Source organism: Eleutherodactylus coqui, chromosome 6 (assembly GCF_035609145.1).
Source record: "Eleutherodactylus coqui strain aEleCoq1 chromosome 6, aEleCoq1.hap1, whole genome shotgun sequence".
Taxonomy (NCBI): Eukaryota; Metazoa; Chordata; class Amphibia; order Anura; family Eleutherodactylidae; genus Eleutherodactylus; species Eleutherodactylus coqui.
The window spans coordinates 158,987,720-159,014,799 of record NC_089842.1 but is presented as its reverse complement, the minus strand read 5'-3'; the positions used below and the strand labels follow the sequence as shown (position 1 = coordinate 159,014,799).

The following is a 27,080-nucleotide window of genomic DNA, read 5'->3' as shown; positions in this document are numbered from 1 at the left end:
GACATGTCTGATTGACATAATTGTCTTCTGAGAGAACCCCCATAATGCTCTCTGTTGACAAGCAAATATACAAAAACACAAAGTATTTTCACCCTCCTAATAATTCTTGCTTCTGTTAATGTTGTTTTCATTTGTACAATAATTAATAAACGGTTTTAAAAAGTTAAAGGATGGTTTCATTTTTTTAAGTATCATTCATGCTTGGGTATTGTATGATGATTATATACTTCTCATACTGATGTGATGTATGAACAGTTGGTTTTTCAAGCTAATGTATTGGAAGCAGGAAAAAGTGTCAAGATTTGAGAAACTTTGACAAGGACCAAATTGTGATGGCTACATAACTGGGTTAGAGCATCTTCAATATGGTAGGTCTTGTGTGATGTTCCCAATAGGCAGTGGATAGTACCTACCAAATGTGGTCCACGATGATAGTCACCCCAGGCTCATAGATGTACATAGAGAGTAAAAGCTAGCCTGTTTGGTGCGCTGCTATACAACATTTACTGTAACACAAACTGTTAAAAAAAAACATCGTGGTTGTTCTCAGTGAGAGAAACCAAGTAATCTTGTAGATATGATACCTTTTAATGGCTAACAAAACTACATGATGATATAGCGAGCTTTCAAACCTACTTCCTCAAGCCCGAGAAAGGACCCCAAGTACGTTAAAAGGTATCATATCTACAAGATTACTTGGTTTCTCCTGCTGAGAACAATCACATTTTGCTCTACTGGCTAACACGGTACCACATTTTTAAAAAAGCAACAACCTAGGACATATGTTTAAACGATTTTACAGGTCTCCTGTGTAGCACTACATGGTCAAAACTGCTGCGACCTGTATGTTGTGAGTTGGATGGATTGGATGTGTTTTTCTGGCACATCCTATAGATGTACAATCGGATTGAGATCTGGGGAATCTAGAGGACAAGCCATCACTTTGGACTCTATCATATTCCTCAAACCATTCCTGAACAATTATCTCACTATGGCAGTAGTATAATACTGCGGACAGAGACCATTAGGGGTGTATTTGGTCTGGATCAATGTTTAGGTAGAGAACATGTGTCAAAGTACTATTCACATGAATGCCAGCAACCAAGGTTTGCCAGGAGAACATTGCCCAGAGCATCACCCTGCATCCATTGAATTGCCTACTTTACATAGTGCATTGTGGTTCCATCTCTTCCCCAGGTAAGTGACAAAAACTCACCAGGCTGTCCACATGATCTAAAAGAAACCATGATCCGTCAGACTAGGCCACCTCTTCCATTGCTCCATAGTCCAGTTCTGATGCTTGCGTACTTATTGTAGGTGCTATCAGCAATGGACAGCAGTCTGGAAGACCACTTGATCGCTATGCAGCCCCATACACCGCAATTTCTACTACAGTAGCTCTCCTGTGGGATCTGACCACATGCGCTTTACTCCCCATGTACATCAATAAGCCTTGATGACTCTGTCACCGAGTCATCTGGCCACCACAGTTTGGCCTTCGTCGAAGTTGCTCAGGTTCTTATACTTGTCCATTTTTCCTGCTTTCAAAACGTGACTCTTCACTTACAGCCTAATCTATCCCACCCTTTGACAAAAGCCATCATCACAAGATAATCAATGGTAGTCACTTCAGCCGTCAGTGGTTTTAACCCGCTCATCCTTTCTGACATATATGTACATCACAGAGCTATAGATTGGGTATGGAGTAGGCTCGTGAGCCGAGCTGACTGCATACCTGGAGGGGGGGCCAACCGTTTAAACAACTCGCTGCAAGTGGCTGCAATCAGGGCTCACTGCACTCGCAGTTGTTTGCCAGCTTACATGCACCGAAAAATAACTTTGCAAGAACATGAAATTATTTTCTGCCACCATGTTCTGTCACTTTTTTTTATTTTTCAATCAACATAGTTATGTGAGGGTTCGTTTTTTGTGTAGTTCCTATTGGTATCATTTGGGAGCTCATATGACTTTTTGTTCAATTTTTTTCTTGGAGCTGGGGTGACCAAGAAAGCGCAATTCTGGTGTTGTGTATTTTTTTTTCCTTGCACAGTGTGAGATTAATGTGTTACCTTAATTGGATTATTCTGGAAACAGTGATACCAAATGTTTTTTGGTTTTTAGTTTTTTTCTATCAATATGAGAAAAGGTTTTTTGTTTGTTTTTGTTTCTTGTTTTTTTTAACTTTTACTTCCTTTAATTTTTTCTAATAATAAAACTTTTTTTTATTCTTTTAGTCCCCATAGGGGACTTGGACTTGCAATCATTTGATCGCTTATAGAGTATAATGCAATGCCATAGTTTTGCATTATATTGCAGTGTCCCCAGGCTGCCATGGCAACTAAATACGCGCTACGCCGCCAAAAATAAAATGTGCAGCAAGCAAATTTGTGCGTTAAATACGCTGCACAAAAATGCTAGAGGGCCCCACTGAAATTCATGGAGCCTTAGTGCTGCAAAAAACACACATAATACATGGTAAAAAAAACGCTTGTGTAAGAGTGGCCTAAATCTCAGCAGCAGGAGAATCACACAGCCAGACACCAACTGCTGCAGCCAAGAGCATCGCTCTGCTCTCCCTCTGCAGCACCTCCTTCCTGCCAGAGTACAGTATGCAGGAGCCACTATGTAGATTTACGAGCAGGTAGCAATAATCAACGGGGGACACAACGGGGAACTAATAGTATATTGGGGGAATGGAGAGGGAAAGCCGTATCTAAGGTGGGGCCACAGAGGGGGGCTATTGAAGGAAGGTGGCACAGAGAGGGGGACTAGATGTAAGGGGTATAGGGCCACAGTAGGGGGAACTGTATCTAAAGTGACAAAGGAGGGGAGAACTGTATATCTAAAGGAAGGCAATAGAGGGAGGCGACACTACATCAATGGGGGTTACAGAGTAGGGAACTATCTGAAGGAGCGCCACAGAAGAGGACACTAGTACTATGGGGGGGAGAGGGGTGGGGGAACATCAGGATGCAGACAGTGTGCAGAGACGAGTCAAGTCGTTGGAAACATTCTTCATGCAGTCTGGACCAAGAAAAAAGAAAGCAGACGTCACCAATCAGAGGAAATATCACCTGAGATTGCTGGAGGTAGCGGCTGGCACTTTAGTACAAAGGGCTTTAGTGCATAGCACAAAAAAACATAAGTGCAGCATCCAGCTGTCAGTTTGTTCATACATTAACAGGTGGAATAAATCAGGTAAGATCGCGTTGTGATAAGCCACACCCACCTCTTACCTGGGACGGTATTTTTCATGACAAAGGTGGCAAGCCTATGCGAAGTCCACACGCAGATCCACAGCAAAAACCAACAGAATGGCCGCAGATTCCTGGCGCAGCATTATAGGCAGAATCCGCCGTGTGAGCATAGCTTTAGTGTTCACAGGACGGTGGTATGGGCCCACTTTAGAGTCTGCATTATGGCCATAATCCCCAGACCACCCATGGCTCTATTGAACCAATGGTAATTGATGCTTACTACAGCAAGTATTGTGGGTGTAATATGGATTTTAACTGCTTCACAACCCCATAGTGTAACTTTATGTCATGCAGTGGGGAAGGGTCTATGGAGCGAGCTCAGTAGCAGAGTCTGCTCTATACTCTGCGGCTACCCGCTGTTTCTGACCGCCACCGGTAACTGAGTTAGCTGCGATTGCAGCAGTTTAGATTCCGTGGTCAAAGCTAACTGCATGTCTAAACAGTCAGCGGGAGAGGGGGACTCCTTCGTGCATCCCCTTGGTACCCCATGCAACATGATAAGGGGGTGCAGATGGGTCCGTATGGCAGCATAGTGCCTAGTAAAGGCTCCCAGGGCTGCCATGTGTAGATGCCCATCAAGCCCTGCCATGGGCAACACTAAAAGTCACTATTTGTGGCTGTTGTTAAGAGAAATATATCTTGTATGATTTAGTTTTTGTATTTCAGTCTAATTTCGGCTATGTCAGCAAGCAGAGTGTTCTACAGAGTAAATTCGTCAACACTATGTTAATGATGTTTATTACCTGAGACAAAGGAAGGGTCAATAAAAGACCAGATACACAAGATTTCCTTTAGAACAATGGAGCCTGCAGAAACTGATCATTCTTTACATTTCAAAGGAAAACCAGTTCCAACCAAATGAATGATGTAGCTGTGTTTAGCTTTACAACACCCCTTTCTTGAAAAACTAGGAAAAACTATTTGTCTATAAAAGCTGTGTCTTAGGCCTCCTGCACACGGGATTTCCGCCCGTGCAGGCTGCCATAGGGGTTGCATTAAACAATGCAATCCTATGCAGACAGTCACGATTTGGCTGCGTGAAACGTCACCGCTGACGCGCCGACTCTGCACTGCGCATGTGCGGCTGTGCGCCAGCTGGCACATCGCAGTGCAGAGAGGGAAGACGCCAGGCGGGTCAGTATAAGGTCTATACTGGGGCACGGGTTGCATCTCGTAGCAGGATCCAACCCGGCCGTGTGCAGGCAGCCGTAAATAATAAGGACTCCTTCACACTGGAGAGCGTAATATCGCCCCAAGAAAATTGTGGCAATATCGGTTTTTGGGTTTTTTTTGGTACCTGCGATTTTTGAGCATCAGCGATACTTTTTCCTGGAAAAATATCACAAATTTCATCGCTGACGCCCGTGATTTTCTTGCGCAAGAGACAATAGAAGCTTCCAATATTAAAAACGCATTGCACGAACATTGCAAGCTCATGCGTTGCGATGCAAAAAAACGGATACTCCATAGGGAAACATGGGCGATAAAAAAGAGCAAAACACAGAAAGATAGGGCAGGCAGTGATTTCTAAATCTTGCAATGTTGCATGAGAAAAAACATCGCAAATGTAAATGAAGCCATTGAAAAGCACAAGTTTTATAATTCTGCATTTTCTCACGCTATCACATCGCTCAAAAATCGCACAATTTAATCACCAGTGTGAAGGCAGCCTTAGGGCTTATTTAGACGACCGTATATCGGCTTGGTTTTTCGCCGAGCCGATATACGGTGTCCTTGTCTGCAGGGGGGGGGGGGGGATGGAAGAGCCAGGAGCAGGAACTGAGCTCCCGCCCCTCGCCACTATTTGCAATGGGAGGGGAGGGACAGGGGTGGAGCTAAGCGCTGGGACTTAGCTCTGCTCCTGTCTTGCCCCCTCCTATTGCAAATAGTGGCAAGGGGCGGGAGCTCAGTTCCTGCTCCTGGCTCTTCCATCCCCCCCCCCCTCAGACAAGGACACCGTATATCGGCTTGGCATGAAATCCGAGCCGATATACGGTCGTCTAAATAAGCCCTAAGGGCTTATTCACACAACCGTATATCGGCCAGCTGATATACATTACAATCCGATGCATTGGAATCCATTGCATCAGATCACACAGGTGTATTCCCGTGGCGTAAAAGCGCCCGGCTGAGCCAAAATAGCGCCGGGCACTTTTATGCCGGGCAGGAAAGAGAGTCCTGGAATTATCTTCCCTGCTGGAATACATCGGCCACTGCATAGACTTTTATGGGAGCCAATGACAGCGGCCAGAGAAGGGCGGTGGGAGGGAGTTTAGCCGCGTGGCCGCTAATCTCCCTCCTCTCTCTCCTCCCCTGTGGCAGTTTGCAATAGGGTAGTGGGGGGGTATCACCGTAATATACTGACCCATAGGACATAGATCATATGTCATTTTTACTGCCCTGTGAACGCTGTAAAAACTAACACCCCAAATATGTGCTTTTTAAAAAGAAAAAAAAATCCCCACTTAAAAATTTTTCTGTACACACCATTTAAAAAATACAACTTCTTCCACAAAAATACAAGCTGTGATATGGCTATCTCAATGGTTAAAATAAAAGTTATGGCTCTTGGAAAGTGGGGCTATAAAGACGAAAATAAAATAATGAATTTTTATGTTGCTCCATATAGTTCTAGGTGATGCAATAGAGACACATCACCCCGGATAGCATATTAGCAGTTTACGCTTAGGTTAAGCAGCGCTGCTGATTAGAGCCACCTGATTGGCTCTTCGGCACCACGTGACTACACAGCATGCACGCGCATTGCCTTCAGCAGCCGTGCACTACACACTACAGTTAAGCAGACGTGCACTACACACTACACTTAAACAGCACGGGGTTAGGTTTAGGGTTAGGATTACCTAACCCTAAACGTAACCCTAAACCCTAACCCTGTGCTGCTTAAGTGTAGTGTGTAGTGCACGTCTGCTTAACTGTAGTGTGTAGTGCACGGCTGCTGAAGGCAATGCGCGTGCACGCTGTGTAGTCACGTGGTGCCGAAGAGCCAATCAGGTGGCTCTAATCAGCAGCGCTGCTTAACCTAAGCGTAAACTGCTAATATGCCCCCGGATAGACCACACATGACAGTAACATCATCCTGCCGCTGGGGGCGATGGAGCGGTCCTCCCTTGCCCTTAGTTATGATGGCGCTGCAGCGCTGCTCTTCCCCTCCGACCTCTGCGTTGAACGTGCGCGCCCCGCAGCCGTGACGAGTTGTGTTGGTCGCCTGGGGATGGCGGATGACAATGAGGATCCCCCCGCTCCAGTAGTGGAGGAAGGCGAGGAGGAAGAGGATGACGAGGAGGCAGGAGGACCCGGGGCGGACGAGAGTGTCCCGGCTGAGCGCAGCGGCCATGTGGCGGTCACTGACGGAGTCCGCATGTTTGTGTGGGGAGGATACAAGGTGAAAGTCTCTTCTGGCGTCACTGCTGAGACTTGTAGTTCCCCCACTCCCTGATATACCAGCGCAGAGACGGGCTGGGGCTCCTATGTAGCTCATCGCGGCTCTCATTTTTTGATGCATCCTACCCCAAAATGAATCCGAACCTCAAAACAATTACCCCCCCCCCCCCCTAAGTACAGACCCCCCAATAAATGCAGACCCCCTAAGTGCAGCCTCCTGATCACGGTGCCTAAACTTATATAGACCCCACATCAGAGCCCCTGTATAGATACTGACCCCCTGAACTTAGAGCTGCGCCGGCGCCCCCGCATACCTGCCTTTACTGGACTGCGGACGCTCGCCATCGGTCATGCACAGTACAGATTGAAAAAGGAAAGGTGTTTTTGCCACGCTGTTGCTACGCGATGACACGGGTGCCCGCGGCCCATCTGCAATGTCAATAACGGATGGGCTGCAGGTCGGACGGCTTCCACTGACCACAAGGGAGGCCGTCTGCGGCAGAATGCAGCATGCTGCGATTTTCTTTTTCCCCTCTGCTTGCAGAATACGCAGTTTGTTTCCGTGTGAAGGAGAAAGGGATTATTATTATTATTAAATACACATACCTTTCAATGCATGCTAATAACTGCAGATCCTCCGTGCGGATGGCGACCGCGGATTACGTAGTAATAATCCGGTTGTGTGAAGCCGGCCCGAGGCGTTTAGATGCAGTGGGGTTTTTAACAATATCGTTTCATCGTATGAAAATGAAGGCTAACGGTTCCGTGTAAACACGGCCAGCGATGGAGTGATCGGGACTCCCTCACACAGGTACTTCTTATCTGCGCAGTTTTTTTAGCACCGCGCTAGTCGCAGTTTAACACTCCCATTATTTTTAATGAAGCCTCAGACAGCCGCTCGATCGCACCACGATTTTCAAGCAGGGTCTGTTCTATTTGTCGACGTTTAGTGCACCTCATCAATGGCATTCTGTATTTTTTTTCTGACAGCGTTCATCATGCGGGGTAAATAATGCATTTACTTATTATTAAGATTCCATTATTCTAAATATGGCAAAAGGGTTTGTTTTTTTTTACTTTTATTACTTTTTTATAATTTTTAATTAGTAAAACTTTTTAAATGTTATTTTTACTTTATTTTTAGTCCCCCTGGGGGACCACAACTCTGATGCCATAGCATCACATCATACTGTGATCAGGCAGGCGGTCTATTAAGCCATCTCACGGGCATGGCTTGATAGGCATTCTACTATGACAGCCTTGGGGCTTTTCAGAAGTGAGGGGCAGTACAGGATCCTAGAACACCAGTCGGGGGATATAAATGCTGCTGTCAGCGGCATTTAAAGAGTTACCAGTTCTGATGAGCTGCGCGGCTTATCGGAGCTGTTGCGGTCAGGTGTCCTCTCTCTTTATACATACCCCGACCCTGCAGGACGTAACTAAACCTCCTATAGCAGGAAGGGGCTAAAGGGGTTTTCCAGGGAATGCTGGCTGTCAATGCCGGGATACACTGGAGTCGGGTTTGAAGCCACTGCTCCGAACCCTGTTTAGTGGCCGATGCTCGTAATTGCAGGCGCAGCTCCCATTGACATTGTCGGCAGTGTTTGATCAGTGGGGGTCTGCAAGGATCCAAGCTGAAGAGCACAATGAGGTGGTTGCAGTACTTCTGAAAGTGCCGCATCTCAAGCATTGTTTACCCTGCTGAGGTGCCCGGTACCGCCAGATCTCTGAAGCCCCTAAATTCGGCTGATCAGCGAAGGGTCCTGGAGATCAGACACTAGTTGATCAAACAATTAAGTCCCAGGAAACCCCTCGAAGGCGCTCTGCTTACAGGGACAGAGAATGTATAGTTCTGCATCCATAATGTTTCAATTTTAACTTTCCCCGTTACAGAATGCGCCCGTTCGAGGATTTTATGATTTCTACTTGCCACGGGATGAAATCTGGATTTATGACCTGATAAATGGAGTAACCTGGTGAGTGTATATCAAGGGGTATCAATGTATTGTTAAGGGGGCTGTGCGGGACCCCTAAGTAGTATTTAATCAGCTATTAATGTTAGCCGATCCGCTGGATGATCACGTGCCGAAGCTGTCAGATTTCCCACACTTCTGTTAATGTGGCGCACACTACCAGGAGCTGAATGGGGTGAACTGTGCATGCACTGATGTCCCCAAGCGCCGCTGCATGCTCATTTCACCGCCAGTGATACAGCAGCCTACGTACGTGTGCACACTGAGCCCTGAAGGCTCTTGGGTTGTACATGTGACGTCAGCAAGAAATTTGGGAATGTGACCATCCAGCGGACCATGACATCACTGAATGGCTGTGATTGGCTCATCGAGCGCCGGCTGTGATTGGTTGCCGGCACTGAATTAGCCAATCACAGCAGTTGCTTTGCTGGAGGCGGGGTATTCAAAGCCCTGTCACCAGCAGAAGCTCCGCTGCAAGACGAGGAGGACACAGCTTACCGCAGCGCTGCCGAAGACCATCAGGACGCGGCGGAGCAGATGAGTATTGTGTTTTGGGTTTTCTTGTGGGGCACCTGAGCTAGTTCCTATTTTTGGGGGAGGCCTTATATTTCAAGCCTTCCCCAAAAACCCGATAGGTCTTACTATCAGGGTAGGACCTATTTTCGTGGAAACGCGGTAGATATGTAAAGTGTATGGACACCTCTATTCTACTGGCCTCTTTCTCAAGATAAGCTGTAGGAGGATAAGGGCGCTTTCACATGGCTGAGAAAATCGTACGAGATTTGTGCGTTGTGAGACACACACATATGAACCTCATTCTTTTGATGTCATACCAATGAGGGATTTTTAATTTTTTTTTCGCCTTAAAAAATCGCGGCATACCCTATTTTTGGGTGTTCCTTCATCTCTCCCATTGTTTTCAATGGGGCCGGCAAAGCATTGCATGGCGTGCAATGAGAGGTTTTCCCTTGAAGACAAATACAAACACTGCACTACTTCCCAGAGGTGACGTGAGGTGTTTTTAACACAAAAACGCCTCGCATCCGCAGGGAAATTGCATGTTTCCGGGCGCAATATCGGGCCAAGTTTCACGGCCCACATTCGCCCATGTGTAATCAGCTTAAGGAGGTTATTTATATGACTAGTTCCATCGTTTAACTTCACAGCTCAAATTCCTATTCGTTATTTCCTAAAGTGACCCTCCAGTTTTACATAAAAATGTTACATTATCTGGGTAATGCTTAGTTTATGTACCTGGTGCCCTTCTTTCCCCCCGTGCTATGTACCTGGTGCCCTTCTTTTCCCCCCGTGCTATGTACCTGGTGCCCTTCTTTTCCCCCCGTGCTATGTACCTGGTGCCCTTCTTTTCCCCCCGTGCTATGTACCTGGTGCCCTTCTTTTCCCCCCGTGCTATGTACCTGGTGCCCTTCTTTTCCCCCCGTGCTATGTACCTGGTGCCCTTCTTTTCCCCCCGTGCTATGTACCTGGTGCCCTTCTTTTCCCCCCGTGCTATGTACCTGGTGCCCTTCTTTTTCCCCCATGCTGCTGATCTGCCAATTCCGGGGCTCCTGTCCTTTTTGTCACCGAAGATTCCTCTGCGCTTTTCCTGTTGCTCAGTTATGCCAGCATGAGGGCATCGGGCACATTAACTATGCATTCCACAGCTATTGTTACATTTCTATGTAAAACTGGAGGATTACTGAAGGCCCATTTAGACGAGACGAGTGTTGGGTATACTATGCCCGACACTCATCCCCGCACATACTCGCTCTCGTGCTGCTGCATGGAAGCTAGTATCGCTGGCTCACAGTAGGGAGGCTGGAGAAGATTTCTCTCCTCTCGCTCCCCCGCCCCTCTCCATTGCCTTAACATAGCGGCTGTTCAGTACTGAACAGCCACTATTTACACTGAGCGATGCCGCATAAACGATGGACGATGAGCAGATTGCTGATCGCCGTCTAAATGGGCCTTTAGTGTCCTGTGTAAATGGTGCTACCTCTATTGATTTCTTTGGATCAACAAGAGGGGTGGGCACAGCCCTTCAGCCTAACATACTATGTTGCATCAATTTGTAATCTGTTTTCTGTAGTTCCCATATAACACGCCATTATATTGCAGGACAAGAAGGAAAACCAAGGGAAGTGTCCCTCCGTCTATGTCTGGCAGCTGTGCCATATGTGTGGATGGCGTGCTGTACCTGTTTGGAGGTCATCATTCCCATGGAAACACCAACATGGTCAGTATTTAACGGGCAGGCTTTCTTTTCCATAACTTTCGCTATGCCAGCACATCATAGTCTATCGCTTGAATCCTCCTGAGTTTTCACCTGCATTACCTTCTCACCGGTAATCAAATGCTGGAGCCCTGGGACCGACTGCAATTTGTAAAGTGTTGGAAAGCATCGTGGGAATTGTAGCTGTTTTTGTAAATAATTGTCTTAGTTTACTTTTCTTTGTAATTTCCTTTTACAGCTTTTTATGCTAAACCTGAACTCGCGAGATGGGGACCTTTTTTGGGAAAAGTTAGAGTGTAAAGGAACTCCGCCATCTCCAAAGGATAAACTCGGTGTGTGGGTCTATCAGAACAAGTGAGTGTCTGTCTGTATTGCTTTTAGATTCTTGTCTTCTCCTTTTATTAGGATGTGACTTGTCATTTATAGTGTTGATCATCCTCCGTACCAGACACACGACAAGGAGTCAGAAGCTTTTGTTTCTGTCCTAACTTTACCCAGAGCCAGGCACATGACTTGTCTCTCCTGCGTGGATTGAAAATCAATACAAATAGAGTGGTAAAGTGTTTCAATAAGTGGTAGATATCTTCAAGTTTATACTATATTAGGAAAGAGTATATCGTTGTGGTTAAAAAAACAAACAAAAAAAACAAACATTTTTGGTTTATTGCACCCTGGTGGCCAATCTAGTGAACTACGCCAACTGCAATATGTCTTATGTCAACAGACCAATGAGAAACTGTCAAATTCTTTCTCTAGGATGAATGAACATGATGGGGCAAAATGGGAATTTTTTTCGTCTCTCCTGTAAAGTTTGATAGATTTGACATACAACCTATTGCAGTTACCATAACAATATATCTATATGGTATTGTCCCTACGGCGGTGGGGTTATAGCTCTTCATTCTTCTTCCAGGCTCATCTACTTTGGCGGATATGGTTATTATCAGGAAGATTCAATTGGGACATTTGAGTTTGACGAAACCTCCTTTGGAGTACGTATAGAAGTGCAGAACATAGTCATTTCTATGGCATATGATTGGAAGACTGTATTTTGTTCAGTAGACACCAGGCTGCGGCTGTACAGGGGAGCAGAAGTGGCGAAGAGTTACCCATGCACAGCTTTCTCCATTAAGATGAATTTACAGATGATAGATTTGCTGCAGACATTTCGGCATCTGAGAATCATTTGAATGGGGATGTGTCTGCAGCATTGCATGCATTTCTGCAAGCTTCATTCAGTTGAATAGGACAATCGCAGATGTTTTTGCAGAAAATCTGCAGGCTTTTCAGAGATTGTACATTAATGGCCAATGCTAAAGCTAGTCCATCAATGTGGAATCGTTGGGGGTCCCACGCTGATTATGGGGCCACAATGTTTAAGCAAGTAGTGCTGCTGCTACTTTGTTTGGCTGATAAGTTTCAATTTTAAGAAACAAATCACATATTTATGGTCTGTCCTGAGGTTAGTCCATCAATGTAAAGTCCCAAAAAGCCCTGTGTGCGACCATAGTGAGGCAGCTCGCTGCTTTCCTGCATAGGTGTGAGATACCATATATCAGTGTTGGCGAACCTATGGCACGCGTGCCGGAGAGGGCACGCCGAGCCCTTTCTGCCGGCACGCGTGCTGTTCACTCGTATCACCCGCTCCTCCGCACTGCAGCTCAATAGGAGAGCTTCCTCCCCTGTCAGAAGTATAGGCGGGCAGTTCAAATCCAGAGCTGACGGCAGCCTGAGGTGAAGGGGATTGCCGGCACACACTGTTATCTAGCAGCTCCTCGCCCCCTCCCCTCCGCACAGCAGCCCTGTCAGAAGGAAGGCGGGCAATTGAAATGTGGAGCCGACGGCAGCCTGCACTCCATGTGATTGCCCTGTGAGCAGAGCTTGTGTGCAGCAGTAAGGGAAACCTGGACGGAGGTTAAAAGGAAGACGCTAGCTGCCTGGGTAATGGAAGATAACAGCACTTACTGCAAAGATAAGGGCATCATTAGTAGAAGTTCCTGTAAAAAAACACTTAAATGTACAGAAGCTTGTGGAAGAAAGTAACTGGCAGAAGGGTTTCACTACTAAACACCTCTCAGCTCACCAACTGCCCGCTGCACACATGAACACGGGCGGATTTGCATTATGGAATCCGAAGCGGGCGTCCGCCTCTGGACTCCACAGCAAATACTGCGCAGATACGCTGTGGAAAATCACTTTTCCAAGTCCACGAGTGGAAATCAATTGCGACTTTTCGCTCGTGGATGGAAAATCCGCACACGGCGGATTTGCATTGCGGAGTCCACAGTGGGCATCCACCTCCGGACTCCACAGAAAATACTGCTCATAGCATGCTAGGGAAATACATGGTTTCACTTCCATGAGCAGAAATTGATTGCGATTTTCTGCTCGCAGAGGAGAAATCGCAACATGCAGCACGGACGGCTTCCATTAAAGTCAATGGAAGCAGTTTGTCCTGCGGCCATTTCACAGTCATGATTGCAGAATGGCCGGAGGACCCGTGTCAATGCAGCATAATCTGTACTGCGCATACGTGCTGGCTGACACATCCGCAATACAGATTATGAAGAATCCAGATAGGTACGCGGAGGTCACTGGCCAGGCACAGGGTTGGATTCCGCTACGGGATCTGACCCAGCTGTGTGCAGGCGTCTGAAAGGTCACATTTAACCCCTTAATGACAACCCCTTTTTATTCCATTTTTGTTTTTTCCTCCCCCCTTATTTATCCATCGACGTCGCTGTATGAGGGCTTGTTTTTTGCAGCACGAGTTGTATTTTTCAATGGTGCTATTTAACGCACCATATAATGTACTGAAAAACTTAAAAAAAATTCTAAGTGGAGTAAAATGAAAAAAAAACAACTACATTCCACCATTCTTCAGTGCGTCTTGATTCTACGGCGCACAAACTGCAACAAAAATGACCTGTTAACTTTATACTACGGATCAGTACAATTACTACAATACCAAACTTATAGTTTATTTTTTCTGTACTACTTTAATTTTTTTTCAAAGTCATCTAATTTTAAAAAATTATTTTCTGCCGCCATCTTCTGCGCGCAATAGCTTTGTAATTTTTCCATCAACATAGTTGTGTGAGGGCTCATTTTTTGCAACATGTCCTGTAGTTTATTTTGGTATCATTCTGGAATACAGAGGACTTTTTGATCGTTTCTTATTGCATTTTTTCTGAGAGACAGGGTCACTGAAAAAGTGCATTTCTGGCATTCTTTTATTTTTTTTCAGACAATGTTCACCATGCGGGGTAAATCTTGTGCTACTTTGATAGACCAGACTTTTACGGATGATACCAAATATCTATTTTTGTTTTATGATTTAGATTTTTTTTATTATACATAAGGCAAAAGGGGGGCGATTTTAAACTTTTCTGATTAATTTTTTTTTTACAATTAATAAAACTTTATTGATCTTACTTGTACTTTTTTTTTAGCCCCCCTGGGGGACCACAACTAGCGATGCTTTGATCGCTCCTGGAGTATGATGTAATGCCATAGCATTTCATCATACTGCGATCTGACAGGCAGCCTATCAAGCCATCTCACACGGGAGGTTGGTGTACGGGACCCCCAAACATCGTTTGCGGAAATTTTGCGGAAAAAGTTGCTGCTGATTGCAGCTATTGCCCGTGGGTGTCAGCTGTAGTAAACAGCTTTCACCCACGCTGTATGAAGTGAGGTCGCCCCGCATGACCTAAATGTACGTTATATAGCGGGAAGGCGTTAATAAGCGAACTGTAAACATACAGGTAGGGTTCATACAGAGTGGTATTCTGCAACATTTGCAGTATTGGCAAAGTGGACGAGATTTTGAAAATCTCGTCCACAAGCTGCTGAAATAACCCGGACAAAACATGTGCGAAACTGCCTTGTGGTGCGGAATTTAATCCGCGACCTGTCAATTTTATCGCTGTCTTTGTTGCAAAGTTCACCCCCCTCAATGACGGCTCACACCCACTTGCTTTTTTTTAACGCTGCGATATCGCTGCGATTGTCAATGGGTCTTTCTAATGTTAAGAACGCATCGCAAGTTGGCGCTTTGCAATTTTTGTGCGATGCGTTTTTAACATTAGAAAGTCCCATTGACAATCACGTTAAAAAAAAAAATAGTGATATCGCAACATTAAAAAAAATCGCAAGTAGGTGTGGGCCCTAAGCCTACCTTATCTCTGCCTACACAACTGAGTTGAAGACCAGAGTAGGCCATTTAGGGTGAAAACAGATGGCCGTATGCGCAACTACGCTCACCAGCACGGGGCGCAGTTGCGCCTGAATGAGCGCATTTCTTCCCCTTTGCTGGCATTCACACTCTGCACCAGAGCGCAGGAGTTTAAAAAAAAAACTGTGGGAAAATAGGTGTTTCCGATCTTCCCCGCACAATCTATTTACTACAGAGCAGGGCTAATCTTTTCTCGGCCATAGTATTAAAGGGCAAGTAAAGAACTAGTTAAAACAAAACCACTGAAATCCATTGGCTTCAGTGGGTTTTTTTGTCCCGTTATACGGCCGTGATTATTACAGCAGCATAAGGGGGAAACCACATTCGCCTAAAAACTAACCCTAAGGGTAAAGCAGATGGCCATATGTGCAACTATGCTTGCCACTACAGAGCATAGTAGCGCATGAACCGTTTTTTTAAAATCAGGCCATTCAAACTCCTCTGAAGCCGCCCTTCCGGTTACATTGCCGTATTGGCACTTTGCAATAAATAAGTCGGTGTTGGGTTGCAAATTGGGCACTCGGTCTCTAAAAGGTTCGCCATCACTGCCATATATACTCGAGTATCAGCCGGGTTTTACAGCACATTTTTTTTTGTGCTGAAAAAGCCGCCCTCAGCCTATACTCGAGTGAGGTAAAAAAAAAACAAACGCAATACTCACTTTCCAGCCAGTGTCTGTGTCCCCGGCACAATGGTCTCCCTGGCGGTGTGGCAAGCTGCTTGAGAATTCTCCCTTCTATCATCTTCCTGCTCGGCTTTGAATTCCCCCGCCATCAGCGCTGTGTAGGTAAGCGTTGTGATTGGATCAAGGGCCAGCCAATCACAATTGTCGCTCAATCACTCACAGCCATTCAGTGAATGACATCACTGAATGGCCGTGATTGGTTTATCGAGCGCCGGCTGTGATTGGCTGGTGCTCGATCCAATCACAGCGCTTAGTTATACAGTGCTGACGGCAGGGAAATTCAAAGCTTAACAGGGAGATGACAGAAGGGAGAAGTCTCAAGCAGCTTGCCACACTGCTGGGGAGACCATCGCGCCGGGGACATTGACGCCGGCTGGGAGGTGAGTATTGCGTTTTTTTTTGTTTTTTTTGCTTAATATACTTGAGTATAGCTAGGCTTATACTTGAGTCAATAAGTTGGTAAGTTGTGCTGAAACCTATTGACTCAGCTTATACTTGGGTCGACTAATACTTCTATATATACGATACTTTTGTTTTGGCTGCGGGATACAAGATCATTAAATAGTGTCCTTACATCTTGTTGTATGGCAAGCCCTTCAACACGGTTGCTCCAGTGGGGGTTCAATGTACATTGCTATATTAAAGATTCATTATACACAGATCTATTACTTGATCCCATAGTTAATCTCTAATTGCCAATTTCTAGAATGTAGGTCTTCCAAGGGGTTGGAACAATCATGTCCACGCTCTTCACTTGGACAGTTTCACCTGGCATCGCATTGTGACCACGGTAATTACTTCTCTCCACAACATCTATTGGAAGGATTAACTCTGTCTGAACTGTGCAAAAAAACAGCACAATCACCAATCTTCTCTGCAGGGTAAAGGTCCCTCTCCTCGGGCCGCTCATGCCTGCGCCACCATGGGAAATAGAGGTTACGTGTTTGGTGGGAGATACAGGGTGAGTGCCACTTTTAATAGCTGGGTATGAAGTAGGGCCTCTGCAATTTGGAAGTTCTCCGCAATCAGTTTTGCTTTTGTTTTCTAGGACTCCAGAATGAATGACCTCTATTATCTGAATTTTGATACTTGGGAGTGGCATGAAGTGTAAGTAATTCAGAAGTTTTTAAATCAGATTGCACTTTAGAGTCACCTGTTGGCAGTGAGAGGAGCTGTTTTGAAGACAGAAGATGGGGCATACATGGAAAGCATTTAGCGGCGGCAAGTCTGCTCTACTATTAGCCAAAATGTTATGCTGTTTAAGCTATTATTGCCTACTAAAAAATACAAGCGAGTCCGTTATGAATCTACTCTATTTGTGAGGAAGGGCTACCGTCACTCTCTTGAGCAATGATTGGCAGGCTGTTGTACATCTGGATGTGTACACAGTAGCGGGTCAATCGCCACTCCACTCATGGACATGGCATACCGAGGATTAATAGTTCTAGTAGTCAAGTGGACCAGTCCTCGTACTACTCCATTCTTGGACCGAATTCATGCGAGGGTAAGCACATTTGCTGGTGTCTTTGCGGAGTAGGCATTGCATATTTTATTATACTTTTTGCGAGTGCGCAAAAAACACACAGCGATGCTCTCTGCCATTAAAATGTACAATAGTTTCATGAGTTCAGAGTGTTCTTTCCCTGCACAAATGAACAGGAAAATAGAGTATGCTGCATTTATTTACTTTTTTGTATGACCGAATTGCGCACGCCAAATACGTGCAAGTGAACAAACCCATTGAAATCATCATTGATGATAGATTCACTTTAACTAATAGAATTGTGGCAGTATTTAGCCGCCACTAAGTGGAGCTCACTGCATGGAGATTTATGTAGCTCCAATTGAACTAATTTTTGTACATAATTTTCATCCATGTCATTATGTGAGAAAGCAGAAGACTGTGGGTATAGCTGCTGCTACTAGGAGGTGGACACTAAGCAAAAGAGTTAGCTTTTCCTACCAGATATAACCCTTTTGCAGGCACCAAGCTAATCAGTTTTTGCATAGTGTTTGTAGGAGGCAGACCTCTTCCTTTAGCTGGTCTTCAACTATTACAGGAGTACAGGGCTAGTTACTCCACAGAGGAGGGCTAACAGCATGGAGTGAACCACCCTGTTGTATGCCTTACCCTCAGAAGACAGGGAGAAATGGTCCACAGGCTAAGTGGACCGCGACCCTTCAGCCATAGCGTTATCACCGTTACCAGAGCACTCCCTTCCTCCAAAAAGGTTGCCGATGTTGGGAGCGCATGCTGCTGGAGTACCAACACCGTCCTCAGTACATAGCTGAGTATGGCCGCCGGGTAAGTATATAGACAACCACTTTTCCCCTGCACTCTGTGGCAGTGCTCCCATGCCACTGCCATGGTCCTGCAGCCTCTGACTCTCCATTTCTCTGTCAAAGGTCCATCATGCCCCTCGCCCTTTCTCCTGATGGGGGTTATGCGACTTTCCTAGTGGGAGTTTTGCGTTCTCTGCTGGCTGTCCGATGCGTTGTGTTGCCTGATGTAGGTTATGTTGCCACTGCTCTTCGCCTCCGGCTCCTGCTAGTGGCACTGGTCAGGTCTTCTATGCCGCATGTCTGAGGATTTTCCGTGGGCCGCACTCAGGAGGAGGTGAGGGGTGGAGAGAGGAGAATGTCTTGCAGGGCCATATATTAATCCAGGCCATGGTCTAAGGCCTCTAACGCAGCCTTCCCCCAAAAAGAGGGTGAGCAAGCACCTTTTGACTAATCAGGAGGCTTTCCTTGCAGGGACTGGATCTAGAGGTACCCTCTCAGCCTATTCTATTTGCCCATTATTGGGAAGGTACTTCCTTCCCAGTCCTATTTGTTCCCATGCTCCCCCTGTGCAGTGCCCACTTCCAAGTCCTTTCTCCTTCCCAGCCTAAGTGTCCATCCTTGTTCACTCCTGTGACCTACGGTACTTCACGTGTGGTTTTCACTCGGCTTTAGTGGGCCACTTCCTCCAAACGTGGTACGCTCATCCTGACTTATAGCTCATCTTATCTCTACCCTTTCTGCCGCACCTCTAGCAGCAGGCTTATGGCAGTCACACCATGTCTGACCTCAGGACAGAAGGCTGCAGACAGACCATAGCCAGAGACATGCATTTCACGGAACAACTAGCAGATATTGCACAACAAATCGGCTAGGCAGGAAAATATCTGCGAGGCCTTCCTGGTTGCTGCCAGGCATTTAGCTTGGACTTTGGCTGCCTTCATAGCAACACGCTGGACCTTGTGGCTAAAATCCTGAGACGCAGATGCAGCCTCTAAAAATTCCTTAACTGGACTTCCCTGGTTCCTGCCTCTTTGGGAACCAACTGATAGAGCTACCACAGAATGTGGCTAGCCGAATGAGGTCTCTTCAGAAGAAACTACCTCAGTTTCGTTCCTTTCGCTGCTCCAGTCCACATACCTCAGATATTTCTTCCACCCTAGTTTAGCCACTTTTCATTTAAAGACGTGGTGGTTGAAGCCACGATTCTGGTTTTATGGCACCCAAAATCCAGACTATGCTGAAGGCTAGGACGCCCTCGTCCTCTCAGATTTACCACCACATGTGGAAAGCGTTTCTTCCTCTGGTGCAAACAATGAAGTTTTTATCCCAAGCACTTCTCTTTATTCAGATTGCTGTCCTTTCTCCAAGAAGGTCTTGAAATGGGCTTGGGCCTTAGTTCTTTGAAAGATCAGGTATCTGCTCTGTCCATTCTTTGCCAGCGCCTTTTGGTGTCAAGAGTCAGTCCACACTTTCATACAGGGAGTGACGCACGCTGCCCCCTCTACATTTCTCCAGTTAAGCCTTGGGACCTTAGTCTGGTCCTCGACGCCTTGCAGTTGCATTCCTTCAAGCTGCTGTGTGACGTCCCCACTTTGGTCCTTACGCCTCTCCGAGACCATTGTTCTTGTTGGAGCATTTGTTCCCGGTGTTCCATTTTTTTTTTTTTTTTTTTACTGTTTTCATCCTACTCTTTAGTAGTAGTTTCTGCTACTACTTGCATACTAACTGATTAGCTTGGTGCCTGTAGGAGGCGCTAACACTCTTTTCCTTAGTGTTCGCCTCCTTGTAGCAGCAGCTATAGCCAGAGTCTTCAACTGTGTTTCCCAATTAACGTGAAGAGAGAGATTTTACCATAAGTGCAAAAAAAAATAAATCTTATTTTTACATATAGCAACAACTCGGCTGCTGTTGCACTTGACAGCATAGCAGCTGATTATGAATGTCTGATGTTTGTCAACCATGTTTTGTTTTCCCACTTTCGATGTACAGACTTCCATCAATTTGCTTTGTTTATCTAGTCACACGTGTATGTAGCCCTAGAATAAAGGTGCCATGGTGGGCAAAATCTAATTTATTTATAGCCTCTAATTCCTTTCATTGTTTGATTGCAGAATTCCACAAGGTGTCCCTCCAGTGGGGAGATCCTGGCATTCATTAACACAAGCTTCCCAGGACACCCTATTTCTCTTTGGTGGATTTACCACTGACAAACAGCCTCTGAGTAAGTCATTTATGCTGGCCATGCAATATGCATAGATCTGCTGAACATCAAATTATTTAAATCGCCTCAAGAATAATTTAATCGCCTGTAAGAATATTTTGGGTATTTGAAGGGGTTGCCTAGACATATTCCCCTGATCTGACAGTGGGCATTGAGAGACATACACGCACTGGGCAGTCAGGTTGCCAAGGCAAATGTCCGATGTCAAGCGAGTGCCATGCACAGGTACTGTTTCAAGTAATAGGACCCATGCATGATGCTCACAGGATGTTGAACGTTTGTTGTGGCAACCTGACCACCCAGTCTGCAGTTGCAAATCTCCATGCGCAATGTCCCATGTGATGTGATGGGGATGGATGGATGGATGAGGGAAGAGAGAGAGGGGGGGGGGGGGGGGGCAAGGGCAATGTCTTTAAAGGGGTTGTCCCGCGGCAGCAAGTGGGTCTATACACTTCTGTATGGCCATAATAATGCACTTTGTAATATACATTGTGCATTAATTATGAGCCATACAGAAGTTATAAAAAGTGTTTTACTTACCTGCTCCGTTGCTAGCGTCCTCGTTCCCATGGTGCCGACTAATTTTCGCCCTCCGATGGCCAAATTAGCCGCGCTTGCGCAGTCCGGGTCTTCTGCTTTCCTCTATGGAGCCTCTCGTGCAGGATGCCGGCTCCGTGTAGCTCCGCCCCGTCACGTGCCGATTCCAGCCAATCAGGAGGCTGGAATCGGCAATGGACCGCACAGAAGAGCTGCGGTCCACGGAGACAGAGGATCCCGGCGGCCATCTTCAGCGGTAAGTATTGAAGTCACCGGAGCGCGGGGATTAAGGTAAGCGCTCCGGTAAGCTTTCTTTACCTCCCTGCATCGGGGTTGTCTCGCGCCGACCGGGGGGGGGGGGTTGAGAAAAAAAAAAAAACCCGTTTCGGCGCGGGACAACCCCTTTAAATGTTTATGTAAATCATGGAACTTGCTTAAGTGATCATTAACTTTTCAAACAACTTGTGCTGATGTGCTAGTTAGTAAGCACATATCAGTTTATTTACCTAAACTGTTTTTGTGTCAAAAAAATTGCTGTAAAGTGCTGGCCTCTAGAGCATCTCCTTTTCCTTTTAACTTGCTGCCCCACTGCCTGTTGTCATATAAAGTCTGTATTTACTAATAGAGCCGGATTAAAGTCTATGGAGAAGAGAGGCAGAGGCTTACACAAAAATAGGCAACTTCTAATAAGTGTTTATTTCATCCCAGTGCTGCATTTTTACAGCTACACTGCTCAGTATTGCTGTATAATGCCCTCCATGCTGCTGCTTTTGTGTATGTGAGAGATGGGAATAGAGGAGCAGTAACTCCTCTATTTTCTGTGTGCAGTGTAGGACAGATGACATATTCCACTAATGACTCTTTCCCATGAGCGTACATCGGCCGGCGTTTCCCATAGAAGCCCATGCAGCGGCCGACGTGTTCCAGGACTATCTTTTGCGCCTGACGTAAAAACACCCGCGCAATATTGGCCGGCCAGGCGCTTTTACGTTTCAGGAACATGGCCATGTGATCTCATGCATTGGAATCCAATGCATCACATCACAGCGTATATTGGCCAGCCATGCGAACAGCCGGCCGATATACGCTCGTGGGAAAGAGCCCGAACTCAGGGAAAACTGAGAATTAAAGAGACAGGCTGCAGAAAATCTTATTTTTACATATAGTAACAACTTGGCTACTGTTGAACTCGCACTTGACAGCAGAAGGGAAAACTAGTGAGGAATAACATACGCAAGTCATATAATGGCCAGATATAGTGTTGTTCCTCATTTACACATATCGGCTTATTTTGAAAAGGCAGATATGCTTTAATTATGTTTTGACATTTTAGACCTCTCTCCAAGCAGTCCAGAGAGGTTGCTGTAAGGCGTCATGGCCACGGGCGGATCAGATTCCGCATGCGGGAGCCCTCAGCGGAATCTGACCCTGCCCGTGGCTAAGGACACTGCGGGACTTCTACCTACCTGTACGGATCTTCTGCGTGTCTTCCCTTTTCTTCACTGCAGATGGGGGCAGAAAGTCCAGGGCGCCACAGATGCGCAGTGCCGTTTTTCAGGTTTTTTTTTGTTTAAACTCCTGCTTTCCCACTGAATCTGCGGTCTATCCACAATTCAATTGCGAACAAGCTGCAGATCGAACATCTTCCATTGACATTAATGGAAACCATCTGTGTGGGTTCTGCTGTCTGAAATGGAGCATGCTCCGATATATATATAATTTATTTTTTTATTTTTCCTCCACGGCCCAAAAGGTCTGCAAATCTGCATGCTTTATTTCACTTGCGGACACGCATGCATCCCTATACAAAACACTGTTCTATTTTAGTTTTACACTATAAAGCATGGCAGCCTCAGGTACAGGGGCAGGTCATATGTTTGTCACTTAGGTGGTGATAGAGATTCACCGTCTGTAAGTTGTGAATCTGACATGTAATGCAGAGACCTGACTTTGTTACATTTTGACTGAGCGTTCTCTTTTCAGGTGACACTTGGATCTTCAGTATTAAAACAAACGAGTGGATTCCTTTCCAGAGCTGCCATGCTGGGAAACCAAGGTAAGAGGCGCAACTTATGGGGTCCTTTTTGGGTTCTGACAAGGCAATGTGAAAAATAAGCACAGCTATAATGTCATAGGAGAGTTTTTTGCTACTTATCCAGAAACGAGCCAAAAGCACGTGGACACCCTGATAAGTTGTATTTAACCATTTCCTTTTTGGTTCGGTTTCCAGTCGTTGCTGTGCAAATGCCACTTCTATCAAGTATTGTGTTATGTCCTTGTAACATGACGTGGATGAGCTGTCACAGAATAGTCATGGTTTACATATGAAGCAGAAGTTACACAGCGGAGGAAGATTTGTAAAGGGTTAAGTTCCATGGCGGTTCCAGGATATGTAATTTTCCTTACTCCTATGGTCCCCCTTTACCAAATCTTTTGCTGTTCAGGTTGTATATTTGGTGGTGTTTATCTAGCAGTGGTTCCTCAAGAGAATCTGCACTCGAAGTAGTTTCAGAACCGGCTAGATTAGTAGTTTGTTCAGCAAGTAGGTGTAGATTTATACAGAGAGCCCTACCTGCACAGAGTTTTGCAATGTTTTTCCTGCAATTGCAGTTTTAGAAAACTAACCTTTGTAGGAATGACTCTTTTAAACCACAGTAGCCCTGCAAGTCACTGGGTTTTGCGACTTTTTTGTGTAAATGCGATTTCCTAAACTGCTATTTAAATGGAATGATTTTACCGATTAAAAAAAAAAAATTTAATTGGCCACCGATTTATCCATCACTTATCGTTTATTTTATGCAAGTATAAAAACCATCATTGGCACGTTCACTAATCATTCAGTTTAAACCACGATTGTTCATTCAATTATACGGTATACTGAATGATCCCATAAAACTGACTGTCCGCACGAACAAGCAAACGATCATTCCGTGTAAAAGCCCCCCCTGTCGAGTGGAAAATGTCCAATGCCATTTATTTACCATCATGCTAATGTATTGTGGTCCACTTGCAGGTTGTGGCATACCGCATGTGCTAGTAAAGAGGGAGAAATCTTTGTCTTCGGGGGATGTGCCAACAATCTACTTGCCCATCACAAAGCGGTAACTATCTACATTCTGTATATTGGGGAGAAGTTGACTGCTTTTCTGTTTTCCTTCATTTGTTGAGTTCTTTAGCAGTAACACTATTGCAGGTTCTACATTGATCCTTCTATAGGATCTGTCAACACTGGGGTTTGTAAACATGGTACTAAGTATTAACACCTTAATGCCACAGATATTGTAAACCTTAATGACCAGAAGCCTTTTCATAGTTCTCCCATACCTTTTATGTAATGCAGTTTAACTGTTTTTTTTTTATGCATCCCTTTCACTTTTTGGGGGGAACAAATTGGATTTTTGTTCTGTGGTTATTTACATTACATATGTAAACTGTCATGGAAAGATGGGAAAAAGGTGATTTTATTATTTAAAAGTGTACTAGTTTTAAAATAAATGTATGTTTTATGCACCTTGAAGCTTTTCGTACAATGGGCCTACACAGTAGGACACCTAAGCTGGAGGTGTAGTTTCTTTTTGAGCCAGAAATAAAAAATTGTACGTCCTGTAAAATCTTTCTTGTCTCGTTCATTCGTCCAGTCTGCGGCTGATGACCCAAACAAATTAAACTTGCGTATTTACCCCTTCCAGGGTTACTTACTGCTTGAACGAGGTACAAGGGCTCCCCAGTTCCAGCAGAGTTCCTCCCCACGGGTGCCTGCCCTTTTAGGATGGAGAGTGTACTGGGCAGAAAGGGGGGGGACACATTCGGGTTAGAGCCTGAATGTGCCTCCTTTTCTTTTGAGAATGGTTTGTCCTCCTCCGTGGGTTAACAGGGGCAGTCCTGCCTCCCTGTATTCCATAAATCAGACACTAAGCTAAAAAACACAGTCTGTGCTGTGCCTTCAATGATATGAATGCGAAAAATTGTTTTATACTACAAATGCACAGACAAAAAACTGGCTAATCCTAGCCTAACCCTAATCTAAAATAAAAGCATTATATAAAAAGCACTATACTGTACTGGAGCTCGTGTGAACGTGTTAATTCCAGCTACTTGACTTAGCCCCTTCACACAATCCCAGGTGCGTGTTTTCCAGCTCCCATATGAGTTTATGGAAAACATGCACCAAAGATATGTCAGGTCCTGTCTTGGCGCGCATCAGAGTTTAGATACGACCTTGCAGTCGAATGTCCTATCTTTGTGAGGTGCACAAATCTAGCGCGTCTTACATTCTTTCATGTGAACGCGTCTATAGGAAACCATTGGTTCCTATAGAAGCGCATTTCGTGTGGTCCTATACTGCACGCAGACAGTGCTCGTCTGAACGAACAAATAAAAACAAATGGTTTGATTGCTTGATTAGTATTTAAAATGACCGATTCTACAGGAAAGCAAGTGGTGTTATGCATTATTTACTAGATATAGTAGCTTTGTGTTCCATGTTCTTTTTTTTTTTCTGTAGGCCCATAGTAATGCAGTTCTAGTGTTCTCTATACAACCAAGGTCTCTACTAAGGTAAGTTTCTGTTGCATTTAATTTTTGGAAAAATAGAGAATGAAATGAATCCCTGGTAGGAGCACATGGGGTATTATATTATGTGTCCCTCTCCCTAAATCCCAAGGTATAAATTCAGACATCATGGAATAATCTGACATACTGTACTAGGCATGTTGCAGATTTGAAAGTCTGTATTAGGACTGCAAGTCCACTAATAATTTTTTTTAAACCCTATTCACATGTCTTGTATGTCTCATTCTGTAATTGATTCCAAAATGTAAGCAGACATCCTCTAGAGTGGACTTGCAAGTTGACGCCAGTTTCCACAAAACGTTTGTGACCTTTCTGCTCTGGGTTTGCTGGAAGGTAGCATGGCCACCCCAGACCTACTTATTTATGTATAATTTACACCAAAAAATGATGGAGGTTTGTGTTAGCACACAAAGGAGCTGAGATGCGCCTAATACGTGAAGAGACTGGCCCCTCTTTAAATTAGTTGCATTGTGCGCCAGCGGAAATTATATTAGGACCAGTGTTAGAAATACTTCTAGTAAGTTTCCCCCAAGGTTTATCAATGTTGGCTGAATTCACTAATGTGTGGGGGCAGCTTCACACTCTACCAACTGCAGCTGGTAAGGAGAATTGAGTGAAAGAAGGTGGCTGACCGCAGAGCTCAGTCCCTTCTCATCACTGAAATATGTAAGCTCATGGGGAGACAGTGATTCAGAGAATTTATAGAGCGAGCTTTAGGCCACCTTCAGATGGGCTGGGAATGCTGAGGAAAACGTACAGTGCAAGCCATCTAGGGGATTAAAAAAAATCTTCACATGGTACAGAAATGTCTTGCACCATATCCATAGCATATGTATTTCTGCTGCTAAATTCAAGCCTTGAACTACAAGGATTAAATCCTACAACAGATCTACAATTAAATACGCAGCCACCTCTGCCCCGTTTAGGTGTGGATTTGCTGTATATTTGTTGCAGCTTTTCCTCTGCAGGGCCTGCAGCAAATATGCCACGTGTGAAGACGGCCTTAGTCATGGTTGTCCCACAAAATTAAATTGGCTGAGAATTATCTGATTGGTTGTCTCTGATCGCTGTAACACCCACTGATCACAAGAGTGGGAACTCAGAAATAAATGCAATGGTGCTCCATTCATTCAATGATGCTGCCAAGTGTAAGCATTCATCCCTGTCCAGCAGTCATATAAAAATGAATGAAGCAGTAGTTCGCATGCATGACCGCTGCTGCATTTATGTGGGACTCCCATTATTGTGATTGGTGAGGGTTCCAGCAGGTGAACACTCAATCGGATGCACACAGACGCGAAGTTAATTTCATGAGACAATGCCTTTAAATTAGCAATTGTATGCAGAAAATTTTTTTGCCTTCTATTGTCTTCCTTTCCCAGACTTTCTCTAGAGACGGTGATTTCCCTTAAAGAGCTTCTGTCCGACTCCCTGGATTGTCTCCCTAAACACCTCCTCCACTATGTGCATCAGAGATTTGCCAGTGCTAACAACACATGTGGGTCATGAAGAAGAGACCCAGCCCAGCTGTATATAAGTAATACTGTTTTGTATTTTAGTATTTTCTGTTAGTAAAATCTTATTTTAGTGTAAATATGTTTAATAAATGTGGAGAATTTAAGACTTTATTGCTTATTATTATATGGGAGCCATCTTGTTCTATTCTGTACAGGCTTGGAG

General features: G+C 45.1%; 1 protein-coding gene across 1 annotated transcript; it reads left to right on the top strand.

Annotated features, from left to right (window-relative positions):
- The first annotated feature begins 6,430 nt into the window (after window positions 1-6,430).
- On the top strand, window positions 6,431-27,021 carry KLHDC2 (kelch domain containing 2). The gene is made up of 13 exons (XM_066608077.1): window positions 6,431-6,660; window positions 8,553-8,635; window positions 10,751-10,868; window positions 11,104-11,219; window positions 11,779-11,857; window positions 16,494-16,577; window positions 16,668-16,748; window positions 16,836-16,894; window positions 20,182-20,291; window positions 22,812-22,884; window positions 23,842-23,929; window positions 25,333-25,385; window positions 26,783-27,021. Exons 1-13 carry the CDS (start codon window positions 6,490-6,492, stop codon window positions 26,907-26,909), a joined length of 1,242 nt encoding a protein of 413 aa, XP_066464174.1. The 5' UTR covers window positions 6,431-6,489; the 3' UTR covers window positions 26,910-27,021.
- Window positions 27,022-27,080: the final 59 nt, after the last annotated feature.

What these genes read in the sequence shown, in the direction of transcription:
- KLHDC2 (XM_066608077.1), top strand. Translation starts at nt 6,490, where the DNA reads ATGGCGGATGACAATGAGGATCCCCCCGCTCCAGTAGTGGAGGAAGGC. An exon ending in GGCATCGCATTGTGACCACG is followed by an intron (nt 16,578 to 16,667) that starts GTAATTACTTCT and finishes TCTTCTCTGCAG; the next exon opens with GGTAAAGGTCCCTCTCCTCG. An exon ending in TGCCATGCTGGGAAACCAAG is followed by an intron (nt 22,885 to 23,841) that starts GTAAGAGGCGCA and finishes GTCCACTTGCAG; the next exon opens with GTTGTGGCATACCGCATGTG.